The sequence below is a fragment of the Protopterus annectens genome, chromosome 10.part0 (genome assembly GCF_019279795.1).
Source record: "Protopterus annectens isolate FY-2018-M chromosome 10.part0, PAN1.0, whole genome shotgun sequence".
Classification (NCBI taxonomy): Eukaryota; Metazoa; Chordata; order Ceratodontiformes; family Protopteridae; genus Protopterus; species Protopterus annectens.
This window is the reverse complement of record NC_056744.1, coordinates 95,369,033-95,383,197: the sequence shown is the minus strand read 5'-3', so window position 1 is coordinate 95,383,197 and position 14,165 is coordinate 95,369,033. Positions and strand designations below refer to the sequence as shown.

Genomic DNA, 14,165 nt, shown 5'->3' with positions numbered 1-14,165 from the left:
GCTTTTTAGTTTGAGAAAACATGCAATGTTGCAATTGTCATTTAGACCTGGATGCGAGAAGGCGTTTAAAAATAATTGCCATTCCAATTCGCGGCATTCTAACATGAGGGAAGTAGGACCCCCTCTCATGTTATGAGCAACATGATCAATAGCTACGAATTGAAAAGAGTGATCTGGTTTTAAACTGATATGTTTAGCTAAAGCATTTTCAACTTTGTACTTAATGATTGCATAAGAGTGCTCATAAACCCTGTCACGGAACTTTCTATCTGTTTTTCCCATGTAAAATGCAGGACAGTTTTTACAAACAGCTAAATATATAACACTTTTAGAATTGCAATCAAACTTGTGTAAAATCTGATATTTTTTACTAGCTATTGTAAATGTGCTGTCACTTTTGATGTATTTACACATCTTACAGGCTCAACAAGGAAAGCAGCCTGATGTTCTACTGTTTAGTCTCATTCTATTTGCTTCCAAAAGACATTTCAAGTTGGCTTCTCTTCTGTAAATAATCACAGGGTAAAGGCCAATTCTTTCCATTAGTGTATTATCTTTATGCATAAGGTACCAGTTTTTACATAAAATAGATTTGACCAAAGCGCTGTCATTGTTGAATGTAGTAATAAAACTAGTTTTGAATGTAATACTAGTAGTAGCATGAACGGCTACAGGTTGGTCACGACTAGAACCAGGGGCGCTATTTTGTGTGTTCCCTATAGCTAAATCATTAGCAACATTGGTCACAACCATATCCAGGTTGTTTTTAACCAACTTATTGTTCAAAATAGGTGAAAAAAATGCCTGACCTACGTTTGTCTTTAACTTCCACAATTAAATCATAAACCAAGTTTTTAGGGTACCCTCTGTTAACAAACATCCTTTCCAACAGTTTACATTCCTCTAAGAAGTCATCTTCAAGAGAACACATTCTTGTGGCCCTGACCAACTGGCCTTTAACTATTGAGCGCTTCTGTGAACACACAAAATAGCGCCCCTGGTTCTAGTCGTGACCAACCTGTAGTCGTTCATGCTACTACTAGTATTACATTCAAACCTAGTTTTATTACTGCATTCAACAATGACAGCGCTTTGGTCAAATCTATTTTATTTAAAAACTGGTACCTTATGCATAAAGATAATACACTAATGGAAAGAATTGGCCTTTACCCTGTGATTATTTACAGAAGAGAAGCCAACTTGAAAAGTCTTTTGGAAGCAAATAGAACGAGACTAAACAGTAGAACATCAGGCTGCTTTCCTTGTGGAGCCTGTAAGATGTGTAAATACATCAAAAGCGACAGCACCTTTACATTGATCATGTTGCTCATAACATGAGAGGTGGTCCTACTTCCCTCATGTTAGAATGCCGCGAATTGGAATGGCAATTATTTTTAAACGCCTTCTCGCATCCAGGTCTAAATGACAATTGCAACATTGCATGTTTTCTTAAACTAAAAAGCTGCTTGAGATAAATAAACAAAGGTCTTTTATCTTATGTACTCTTATTTTATTTTATTAACATACTTTACTAATATATCTTAGATAATTGTGATTCAGTATTTTGGCTTATCTAGATTTGTTCACTTTTTGCTTATCTATTATACATCATATATACAGACACAATGAATGGAATTTGTGTTTACACCTGTAGTACTTGCTGTATCACAGTTGTATAACTTTTTTATTGCGTGCTGCCTGTGCTTCATGTTCTTTTATAGACTTTTTAGGAAAGGTTTACAAAGACCTTTTAATGTTTTCATTAGTGGTGTCTTACTTGATGTATTATTTATGAGATTCAGTACTGATTGGTTAGTACTTTTTGGCACCTATTGCTCGAGATTTTAAAAATGAATACACCTGTGTTCTGTATTTTATTCTGATGAAGTTGCTCAAGTAGGGTGACAAAAACGTTGTTTAGTTTTAATAAACTTTGGATATGTTAAAAATACTTTTGCGTACCCCTTTGAGTTTGCTTTTGCTGGCTGTTTGAACTCTCTAACTTGTTTCCTGCAGTAGTTTTTTGTATATATAGACTGTATGACATAGACATCTACAGAACCATTTACTTAGAAAAGGAGTGCGTTACCTACAAAATGCAAAGAATATTTGCTGGATTTGAGGTGTCTTGCTTTGTAACTGCTGGGGCATTGGTGATTAATATGCACCTTATAAACTGGGTAGGACATGTGTCCATGGGTTAATCATGCAAGCCACATCATTTAATGTGTAAACAATTTGGAGTGAAGTTTGAGGAGAGATTAAATAAAATAAGAATACAAGTAGTTTTCATTCCTGACATCAAGAAAAACTTCAGTATAGTTTTTTTTCACATTTTCATTTCAGTCATGTTTTATTTACTTTTTTATTACTGTTGGTGTTATTTTTTTTCTTTTGCAGAAGAATTCACAACAACCAACACAGAGAAAGAAGGAAAGCATCTTGCAGGGCATGGAGCCCACTCAGACATTAATGTGGATAAAAATGAGAGACTGCCGTTAGTGAAAAAGAATGGAGTAAAAGTAAATGAAACCAAGAAAAAGCTGAAAGGTTTTAAGGTGAAGGCAAAGGTTCATCAGAAACTACAGTCTGATTTGGCTTCTCCTCTTCCCACTGATAGCCTGTTTCTTCATGATATAGCACATCACACAGCAAAAGAATTACGGGAAAAGGTTTCTAACAATCGAATGAAAAGTGTCAACAGGAGAAGCAAAGTCTTGCAGTCGGCCTTTAAGGTTAGCTTTGTTCTTTCTTATTTTGCTTGACAAACTGCCTCTATCTGAATGCATAAACCCTTAACACTGCTACTGTCAGAGGTTTTAGTATTATGTGGCATTTGATGTGGCCAGCATAAAGAAGGGTGCATACTATGAGCTTGAGAACTTTGACATGTAACTTGAGCCTGGGTAGAACATAGGCCTTTAATCTGATGCATTTTTCCAGCCAAGGACATGAAATCCCAGCACGCTCCTTCATTGGCTAGTCGTCCCCCCCCCCCCCAACACCTTTTAATGTTATTGCTTGTGTGTGAGACAAAAAAAGGAAGTGCAACTGTGGTAGAAAATAACTTAATAAAACTGCCATACTAGTTTATTTTTTAATGTTTTATTGTTTAATAGTGTTAAGTACTGTCAGGCTTGACAGGATTTTGCTTTGTAAACTCTCAGAAGTCACATTAGGATCTTTGACAGATCTTTAGAAAACAAACTTTCTGGTGCATGTGTCTTTTTATCCACTTGTTCAACTTTGGCATTTGATCCTCCAGCTAAAAATAAAGGGATAAGGCCCCTGAAAAAAAGGAGGATGATTCAGAATGGGCCTTCCTTTCCTTTTCTAAGTAACCCAGTGGGTGGTTTTCCATCCCCTGGATTGTCTGTTAGAATCTTCTAGGTCCTTTAGCACTGTCCTTATTGGAAACCATTATGACCAGGGATAAAGACATGCTCATTGCTACTGACCATCCTTTGACTTTTCTCCTATCAGTCTTCTCAAAATGTGTTCCCCTCGAACCTAGAGTTATAATTATAGAGGGTAAAGGGGATATTTACCAGGTTCTTGTTAGAGAAGAGATTGAAAGTTTTTCAGTGGTGGTCCCACCTTTAGCACTCAAACTTTAGGCGAGCATCCCACATAAAAGGCAGCAAAAGACTAAATAAATTTGCCATCTTTCTAATCCTAGTAATTGTGTGTTGTGTAGGAGTGAGAATGTGAATGTGTGCCCTGCAGTGGGCTGGTGCCCTTTCCAGGATTAGTTTCTTTGCCTTGCATTTAAATGCTGAGATAGATGTTAACTTTTGGGAAATGAATGAAAGAATGAGTTATCTAAAAGCGCCTTATTAGTAGTGTTGTATATCTCAGGTATTTCTTTTGTGCTTAAACTGCTTCTTCTGATCACTTCAAATGTATGTCACATCAGATCATTGACTGTAATTGGCTTAATACTTAAGTAATATATTTCAGAATGGAATTATTTGCCTGAATAATTGAAAAAGGGCGTAGTTCACATTGTTTACTGTAAGCCTGACAAAAAAGTTTTTTTCTGTCGAAGTTGTGTAGATGTTTGAAGTTGAACTTAGTTTTTCATATCTATCGTTTGTACTCTTGTTGTAGTATTCACTGTATTTTTCTCTGTATGTCCCTGCTGGAAAAGAGTCATGCATAGCTAGAATGTTTAGAAATAAATAAGTTAAATTAGTGAATTATTACTAGGTGATTATCTTCTGAGTACTGCAGTTACTTTTCACTAGTAGACCAGCTCAGCTCAGAACCTAAAATGTCCAAAAATTGAAATGTTATGAAAGCTCTGTGAAAGTCCTGTTTATATCTACTAAGAATATGTTTTAGATCAGGAAAAAATGTTAACAAGGTCATTATGTAATTATCCCCATTCACATAAAACAAAATTCATCCATATCCATATTCAAGAGCTGCTTTGATCTATGGATGTCAACGAGAAAAATTCCCCACGGACTTCTCCCTGTACTACTAATGCAGGTCCTAAATGCTTTAATCCATGCATGCATGGGTCTACTCATGTTATCTGTGATATGATCTCTATTATTCTTATTGGAGTTGTTTATAATTATCCACCATGGGATGGGTAAGGCCAATCTTTAACCAAGTAGGATAGGCTAATTTGAGCACAAAAAGGGAAATTGGCTAGGCTTAAAGTGGCCCGGAAGGGCTGGTAGCCTAGTACTTACTTATGAACCTACAAACCTATTCATTTGATTATAAAATGGCGCTTGTAGTCATGAAAGCTTTGTAAGTTAGTGTACTTCCATGGAATTATTTGTTTGAATAATTGACAAAGGATCCCTTGGCACAGACATTAAATAATGGATGCCTTTTATATTTCAGAAAGCATTTGTGTCCTAGTTTTATTAGTTATGATTTTTTTTTTGTCAAAAGAGTGTTTCTACCATTCTCTAAACTTGGATTTCTTTCAGTTTTAATGTTTTCACTTCATCTAGACTGAATTTTATTTTCTGGAAGTATGCACTGCTTCAGGGGGTAGCTGATGACTTCTCCTCAACTATCTACATAATTTCTCTCAAGTAAAATAAAATCAGCTACTTCATGATTTGCTAACCAATGGAAAAGCAGCTCATATTTCTCTTCTTGGTCCTCTACTCTTTAACATATTCATCAACAACTTCCACCACTCCATCCCCAAATCCTCACTCATCCAATATGCAGATGACTCTACTATCATCTCCTCAGCCTCCTCCCCTTCCGAACTCCTATCAAAAATCCAGTTAGCCTTCTCCAAAACAGAAACTTGGATGCAATCCAACCATCTGGCCCTAAACGCAAATAAAACTAAACTAATGATTTTTATTCTTACCAGAAACTCCAGTATCGACAAAGCATCATTCATCATACATAGCCAGAATAACACCCCCCTGGATAATGTTCCCAATACCAAGCTTCTAGGCATCATCATCGATGAAGACCTAAAATCTGACACCCATATTTACTCCTCAATCATGGAAACCCATCAAACAATTGGTCTCCTCTACAGACGCAACCGCTACCTCAGCCCCTCTACCCGACAAACTCTTGCATCCACCTTCCTTCTCCCCTCACTTATGTATGATGCTCCCCTGTTCACCAGTCTCCAGCTTGGCCTACGATCTAAACTTGAATCCTGTTACCACAAAATCTGCAAATTTGCAACCAATTCAAAAAACTCATCCCACCACTACCACTCCCTCCACACCCTCAAATGGCTTGAACTTCCCAATTACCTGAGATATCTACAACTTACCAATGCCCACAAGCTCATCTTCAAACCTGCTAACTGCCCCTCTCTCGCTACATCCATAAAATTCTACATACCTAACCACTCACTCAGATCCAAAAACCAAAATCTCCTACAAGTCCACAAACTCTCACGTCCTCCTGGTCAACTACTACTATCCTGCTCCATAGCTAAACAGTGGACCCCCCCCCCATGCACCCTATCTAACCATAACAATTTCAAGTCTCACCTATTCTCTCAACTGTCTTCCAAAAGGGAATGCCCATGTCACGCTCCAACTCAACCTCCCCTCTAACCCTCTCTCTTTCTACTCTCCACTTTAATCAACGCTAATTTTCATTACCAATTTCTGACACCATGACCTGAGATGATCTCTCCCATACTAGGGACAGATCTACTCCCTGCTATTGGTGTACTACTGTTTCAAGTTAATTTTATACTTGTTTTTCAGTGTGCAATGACTGTATGTTTTATATTTAGTGTACTGTATATTTCTCAATAATTATGCGCAGTGGCTGTATGTGCAGTGACTATATATCCAGTGACTGTAAGTTCTCTACTTAACTTACTGTATGTTTCTTGATAATTTGTTTATCTTGGAAAATGTAATTTCTGTAAAAAGTAAATATTTTTCTGGTTGCTCCTGTTCTGCAGCAGAGGTGACATGAGGGTATTATGTTCGAATGTATGACTTTTGACAGAAGCATAGCATTTCATACTGTATAGCAGTTGCTCATGGATAAGTGAAGGTAGCTGTAGTATCACTACTTTTTTTTCATTTCTGTAAGGTGCTTATCTCTCCAAGGTAATAGTATCAGGTTTTTTCAAGCCCCAGTTTTTTCACTTGTCTTCATGCAGCTCTGCTTGTATATTGCTGTGCACTTGACTGTGGAGATATGACCCAGGATTAGTCTGAAAATATTGAACTTCACTGTTTGATTAAACAATTCTGAAAAAAGTCTTAAAGGGGGTAAGCTTTGTATTCTATAAGCAACTTGTATTTTTCCTGTTAAAGGCACTGTCTGCATTTGGGGTAAGTAGGCATCTTTAATAGCCAGTCACTTTATGCATCTTGTTATATCTTACAGGTCTTATTTTTCCTTGTTCTCTCTCTCTCTCACACACACACACACACACACACACCAATTTTTTTTGTTGTTGCAAATATTCCATGACATGTCAGTGAAGACTGACATATATATATCTGTAATTACAGATTAACTGTTGTGGGAGGAAAACCTTTATGGGATATTTCCAGGGGTTGGGACAGATGAATATGTTACGCTCCAACTACTAGCCCTAGATTAAAAGAAATACCAACCTTTTTGTGAGCACAAAATCTTATTTATAGGAAATGAGTAAATCCTAACTACAAACGTAAATCTGTGGGAAAATGTATCATTGTTTGGGAGCATGTAAAAGACAATAAATTGGTATTCTTTTATTTTACACTATAAGAGAAGTCCCAGCGTGGGTTTATCCACAAGTAGTAACAAAGTTGGGAAGGGTTCAAGTAAAGTTCCATGAAAAAGAGAGAGAGTCACTGTTTGGGAGTACATAAAAAACATAAGCATGTGTTCTTTTACTTTATACTAGAAGAGAAGTGGAACTCTCAGCCTGGGTTTATCCACAAGGAGCAGCAAAGCTATCCTCACCAAAGGGAAGAAGCTGTGCAAGCTGAAGAATAAACTGACCTTGAAACAGGTGAGATGTGCCACTTGTAGGGAACTACGTTGACAGCATGATATTGAGCATCTAAGTACTAGGTCATTGAAGAAATTCAAGACTAATGTGAAAAGTGTACCAGCCAAAACTGTCAGTGCTTGGAAAATTTTAAGCGTGTGTTACAAGTATTTGCAAACTCTAAAAATGCCATCATCATTGCAGCAATCTTGACTAGTGAATCAAAGTTAACAAAAAGCAATTCTTAGGGTGCAAAGAGATAGTTGGAGAACCATGAAATGCCTGACAGTATTCAGCTACATCCTTGTTAGGTGTCCTTGGAAGAATTCCAAATTTTGTCTGAAAATGAGAGGAATACATATTGTTGTTAAGAGCTTCAGGGGGACAAGAAGCAGCAGATTTACTTTTAATGCTAGAAGGGTCAGAAGACTTGAATTTTTTTCCCAAACCAGGTTCTTGGAGTCCGGTACCAATACAGACATTCTCTTAGTCCATTTGAAAAATACAGTGTCCCTTTCTGTATTTCCTCTAATTCTTCCTGCTATATCAATAGTGAAACAATGTCTTGTAAACAGATTGTATTGCTTCCTTTTCTTCATTCATTTACACATTTCTTTCTCTTTCTGCATTAGTTTTAGAATGTTCAAATTTAAAGAAAGAAGTTTCACCTGAATTTCTTCTTGGTCTCGATGAATGCTATTTTTAATCAGTGCTTGTCAGAGATTAAGAATGGTGCTTTGTTAAGCTGTGTAAGACAGTCCTTTGCAGTATGTAAAGGACTGCACATAAGTCTTATCCCACTTTGTACAAAGAGTACTCCATCCACATGCTACACATTCAAGTTGCCCCTTCACAAGACTGTACATAATTCACAAAAGCACATCATCTGTGCATGGGCAGTTCCCTGTGGGATAACTTATGCGACTTCAGGTATGTACAGACTGTGCACTGTTTCTTAGTGCAACAATCCACCCTTCTCTGCTGATACATTCCTCACACAGATCTGCATGGCGTATCAGTGCTAAAAAAAAATTAAAATAACTCAATCACATGATAAAACCCTATCAGCAAAAGTTCTCAGACATCCTCTTTATCCATACATTACCCCACACCCTGCTACTGCTGAGCATCCCACCAATGTTAGTTTGCACAATACTACAGCTTATCATTACCATATTGTGATAATGACCCATGCTCCACCATAATTCCTAATGAATGGAAGAGCTCATGTGCTGTATTTTGGCATGGTTGCAAAACACAGAAGCAGAGAACATCAACAAAGATAAATGTCTGTCACATACCTTATTAAGTATCTCTTCCCTGTAGTGATATTGTATGCTTCAGCACAGTAATCAGGAATGTTTGTAGCATGAAAGGATAATACGCATTGTATATCCACTAATGTGGGCCATTCATTAAAACAGAAATTGCTGCCCTGCAAAAATGCAAATTTTTGTTTTGTTGTGTTCGAGTCTTTGGAAGGTCGATCATCTGACATAAACCCAAAAGAAGGTTTTTCAGGGCAGACCCTTGGGGGACCACTGAGGAGTTAGGCTTAAAAGGGTCTGGGTTAGCTTCTCACTGACAAAATTTAGACCAGTAGGGAAGACCATGATTTTATAGTGGTTTTAAGTGCAACACCCCTCTCAGAAACTGTGTAAGCTTAGAGTGGTAAGATAAGGTAGGATCCAGAGGGAAGCAAGCTGCTTCCTTCAAGCTTCTGTGTTAGCCACCAAAAAGAAGGTTTTTCAGGGCAGACCCTTGGGGGACCACTGAGGAGTTAGGCTTAAAAGGGTCTGGGTTAGCTTCTTACTGACAAAATTTAGACCAGTAGGGAAGACCATGTTTTTATAGCAGTTTTAAGTGCAGCACCCCTCTCAGAAACTGTGTAAGTTTAGATTGGTAAGATAAGGTAGGATCCAGAGGGAAGCAAGCTGCTTTAACTGAGAGGAGCATTTTAGTGGAGACGTAGAAAAGATCCCCTGAAAAGAGCTCTGCTAGATGCTTAAGGGACCTCTGGCTTTGTGGCTACTGTGGACATTAGTCTCCTGGAGGCAAATCACAAGGAAGGCTCCTGTACTTGAATAAATAGACCTTCTTTTTGTAAGGTTTCCTAGCCTCCTGTAAGATGTGGAGTATTCTCCTTGAAAAATAATATCAGGCTGAGAGGATCCATGCTGCCATTCTCAGACTTTTAGACTTCAGGTGCACCAAAGCTGCTTTTCCTTTGTTAGAATGATTCAGTGTTGTGGTAGCAGGAGAGGACCCTCCCTGGTCAGTTTTACCACTAGTGTCTTGGCTGTGGTGGGAGGCTAGTAGAAGGCCTTTGCCTCTTCCACTTTGGTCTTGTGCAATGCGTTGGAGGTAAGATGGCAGAAGAAAGGTATACAGAACCCCCCTTCCAAAGGAATGTTCAAGGCATTCACTGGCCACGCCTTCTTGCGTATAAGTGTTGAGCAGAAGTTTTTGTTTGACAGTTCATGTATGATGCAAAGAGCTTCATCATTGGATGTCCCCATTTTTGCATTGGTGATTGAAAAATTGAAAAACTTTGGGATCTAGCTTCCATTCATGAGTTTTGAATGTGCCTTTTTTAACCTGTCTACCATTGCGTACCTTCGTTGAAGGTTGTGCGTCAGGGCTGGTAACTCGGCACGTAAAAATCAACTACCTGTCATTAGCGGACCGGAGTTCTGCTGTGGCGACCCCTGACTGGGAAAAGCCGAAAGACTCAACAACAACAACAATCATTGTGTTCTGGGATGATGGAATACAAGATGCCTTCCTGACTGAAGTGCCTTCCCTGCTGAGTGTATGGTTTTACCAAGGTTCCAGATCTCAAAAACATTCTAATAGGTAGAATTGTCAATCCTGAAAATTATTTATTGGGTTTGGTGTGTGTGTGTGTGTGTCTGTGTGTGTGCATGTGTAATGTGTGTGTGTGTGTGTGTGTGTGTGTGTGTGTGTGTGTGTGTGTGTGTGTGTGTGTGCGCGCGCCTGCGCGTGTGTAAGCATCCTGTGCTGGACTGGCATCCCATCCGGAATTGGTTTCATCTAGTAGAACTTTGGCTTTAACTCTCTTACAACCTGAGTAGGATACAATTCATATCAGAAAATAAAGGAATGTCATGTATAGAGACAAAGCAGGGTTTGATTTAGCTTCCTTGTAGGCCATGTAGTATTCCCTGCACCTGGTTCTGGAAGTTGGGGTATACTGCCTAGTACTGTCCATTTATACTGTGAATTCCTGTTGTATTGATTCTTACAGTAGACATAGTACTGCTGTGAGTGTGCTCACCATAATAGTCCTTTTAGAATAATAATGATCTTTGCAACAGAACAGGTTTTGTCCATCTATCCTCTTGATTTTCTGTATGTTTTGTGTCTTGCACATTCTGACCCAGATGCATCTTTTATGAAAACTTGTGCTATTGCATTACATTAGTAAAAAACTCATATATATTACAGTGATGCATGTATTTGTATGCCATTTTTTGCATTAGTCTGCTTTTGTATAGAGGTGTTTGAACTTAGAAGGCTGCTTTACCCTTCTTCAAGAGGATTTGTTATTGTCATTGTTTTATTTTCTACTTCCTTGGCACAAGAATTATTAGAGTCCATGGTGTAGTCTTTATTGTAGCTGAACTCCTTTAAAGAACAGAATATAAGACTGCATCCCTGCAAGCCTTGGGATGTCCAAATGCTAAAAAAAGAACTAGCAAGGATACTGACATCTGCTTCTATTTATTTTCCAGTGTTATAATGAATTCCTGATGTTTCTGTTAATTGAATGTCATGTTATGGTGAACATATTTACCCACCTGTACGTTTTGGCATTTCGCCATTCTTTTCAACAGTTAGTGGTTTTTTTTTGCCTTTGTTGCCCATGATGTACAGTTCTCTTTACAATCTGCTAAAATACATGTCTATTCTGTGATTACCAAGTAATGTTGCACTCAGTGGCCGTGTCTAGTCTGTTTTGGTGCAGCTCCAAATGCCTGTTGCTGTTCTGCCAATGATTGCAAAACTTATCTAAACTTCAGACAGATTATCTGCAGTTTCATGTTGAAATGGCAAATACAGCAAGAATGTAATATATTCTTCGTACAGATCATTGTTGCAGTAGTCCTCAGTGCTAGGACTTCAATTACAGAAGACCCGACATCCATCCCCTGTCACAGAGATTGGCACCATTCCCTTTCCAGGCCAGACAGACAGCTGCCCCTTAGGGATGTCAGATGTTCCCTGTATAAAGCTGATGTCCAGCTGCACCATTTCAGATTTTTGCTACAGTTTGCTGTAAATGTACTGTTCTTGTGCTGACATTTTCTGGCATTATTGTGCCTGGTCTGGGGTTTGGTCTGATTAGTATCCCATTGAGGAAATATTTTCTCATCACTATTTAGATTTAGTTAATGGTATTTAATAGTGTGCAGTTTGTTAGGGTAGGACACCTGTTTAGATAGTTTAGGGCATGTTCACTACAATGAAAGATAGCAGATTTTCTTGTCAATGAGAAATCCATCACAAAGGCTATCATAATTTACTAAGACCGAGAGCACAATATTGAGAGCTGTAGGGTCTCTCAAGGGTTTATGCCAAAATATTTTAGGAGAAAGGAATATTCCTTGCAAAACTATTTAGGCTGGAAGAGGCTTGCATTGATTCATATTTTCTATGACATTTTCCAGTTTGTGTCTAACCTTGGACATGCCCCTATGAAATTATTAGATAAAAGATCTAAGCAGAAGGCAAACAGGAACTTGTAATGTAATAGTGACGTCTGATATCACTGCTCGGTTTGAGGACACATCTCTATTGAAGTTGTTTCAGAGCCCCAGGCCCTTGTTTCTCAGGGATTCGAGGCTTCAGATTAATCCCTTTTGGAGACCATCATGCCTGTGGATTAAGGGATGTCCCAGCAAGATTAAAAACCTTGAGTAGAGTTCAAACCAGATGTCTGTCATTAAGCACTTGTGGTGGAAGTGCATTTTGTTGGCTCAGAAAGTGCAGATAGTGTACTTGCTATTCTTGTCAGAAAGGCTGTTTAAGGTCAGATTGTGGAGGTTCAGGAATCCTGTCCTTACTTCATGGTCTCCAAGAAGTCAGCCCAACTCAAAAAACACAGAAGAAAAAACATAGTGTATCCCCACCCCAGCTCCCTACAGTTGTGTGCTTCTCAGATAGTAGGTGTGTCCTTATAATCTCTCACTGTCAGAGGCTCTTTCTTAGAATTGGATATCTGTAGCTGAAGGGCTCTGTCAGGACTTGAAAAGCGTGTAGTCAAGTTCAGATCAACACTTTGTGTCTTTTGTCCTGTCTGCCTTTAGAAAGAAAAAACAATTCTCCTCAGCCAGGGATGATGACTCCTGAAAGAGTGGGAGGAAGAAATGGACTGCTGTTTCCAAAGGCTTTTCCCCCTTTGTTTATGCTAAACACTCTCATGACACCAAATCCTTCCAAGGAGGTGATTTTATTTCAAGTCACTCCTTGTAGAATGAAAGACCACTTCAGATGTAAAGCCAAAGAGGTATCAAACTCACAGAAAATGTGTTTTCATTTACTGGCTCTGGATGCTCTTAAACCTGTGGCAGTTCCTGCAGTCTTGGAAGCTGTGAAGGATACATTCTGGCCAGCAACTTAAGAAATTGGACATCCAGCACCCCCCCCCCCTTTCACTTCAGAATTCTGATAAGTTCTTCAGGGTCCAGGAGTCTCTCAAGTTCCTTTACAAAAGCCCTGTGGTGGATCCAGCAATAGTGTATAGGGATCTAGAGAAGGGATCAGATCTCATGTCTGCTACCAGTGCTCTTGCGGTCATATGGAAAGCATAGAGCTAGACCCTTTTGAGAAGAAAGTGTACACAGCTGCTATTTTTCCACTCAGAGCTATTGACTGACAAGGTAATCATGACCAAGTTTGAAATTGCTGTCCTAGACTGGATGAAGGAGAAGACAGAGTAGGTGTCTAATGGGACTATGAGTGCAAAATTACTGGACCTCAGACAGAGAGTCAGATGGCTAAGCATGCCTGATGGATTCTACTGGTTCTGCCAGATGATGTCGAAGTGTAGCTGCTTAATGCATTCTTGGATAAGGATTTGCTTTTCAGGAAACCCACTTGTAAAGGATTGAAAAAAATGGAGGAAAGAGGGAAGAACATGCAGTCACCAAAATAGTTTTTTCACTTCTTGCCTCAGTATGACAGAACTTATCCATCTAAATTGCAAGCAGGGCAACAAATTATAAAAATGGTAACTGGGAGAAAAAATGTCAGGAAGACCAGAAGGGCAGGTCTTGGGTCCCTAAGTGCTCTCTACCCCATAGGGTACAGCAATGACTTTGTGAAATTTCACCCCAGCCTTATCCAGTACTATTCTGTCCACTGCAAAAATATCAAAAATGGTAAACCACTGCATAAAAAACTGGGAGGGCTTGATAGAAGGCAAATGGATGCTGCAAATAATATCTCAGGGTTACAAACTACAGTTTTAAAGAAAGGCAGGAATGTTATGTATTCCACATGCACCAGGAGACCAAGTACACCTCGTCTCCCACCATGCTGCAGAAGCTTTTAAAACTAGGGGTCATAGAATTGTAACAAATCAAAACCAATACTGGAGGTTTTACTCAAGATTATTCCTACTATGCAAAAAAATATGGTAGATTGAGGCCTATCCTGGACCTGTCAATGCAAAATACCAGTCTCAAGGTTTCAA

General features: G+C 38.8%; 1 protein-coding gene across 1 annotated transcript in view; it reads left to right on the top strand.

Annotated features, from left to right (window-relative positions):
* BAHCC1 (BAH domain and coiled-coil containing 1) overlaps positions 1-14,165 on the top strand; it is a 1,784,093-nt gene that overhangs the window by 1,477,552 nt on the left and 292,376 nt on the right. The window contains exons 18-19 of the mRNA XM_044085068.1: positions 2,401-2,735; positions 7,361-7,468. Of these exons, the coding sequence (XP_043941003.1) occupies positions 2,401-2,735; positions 7,361-7,468 (443 nt within the window). The remainder of the gene's footprint in view (positions 1-2,400; positions 2,736-7,360; positions 7,469-14,165) is intronic.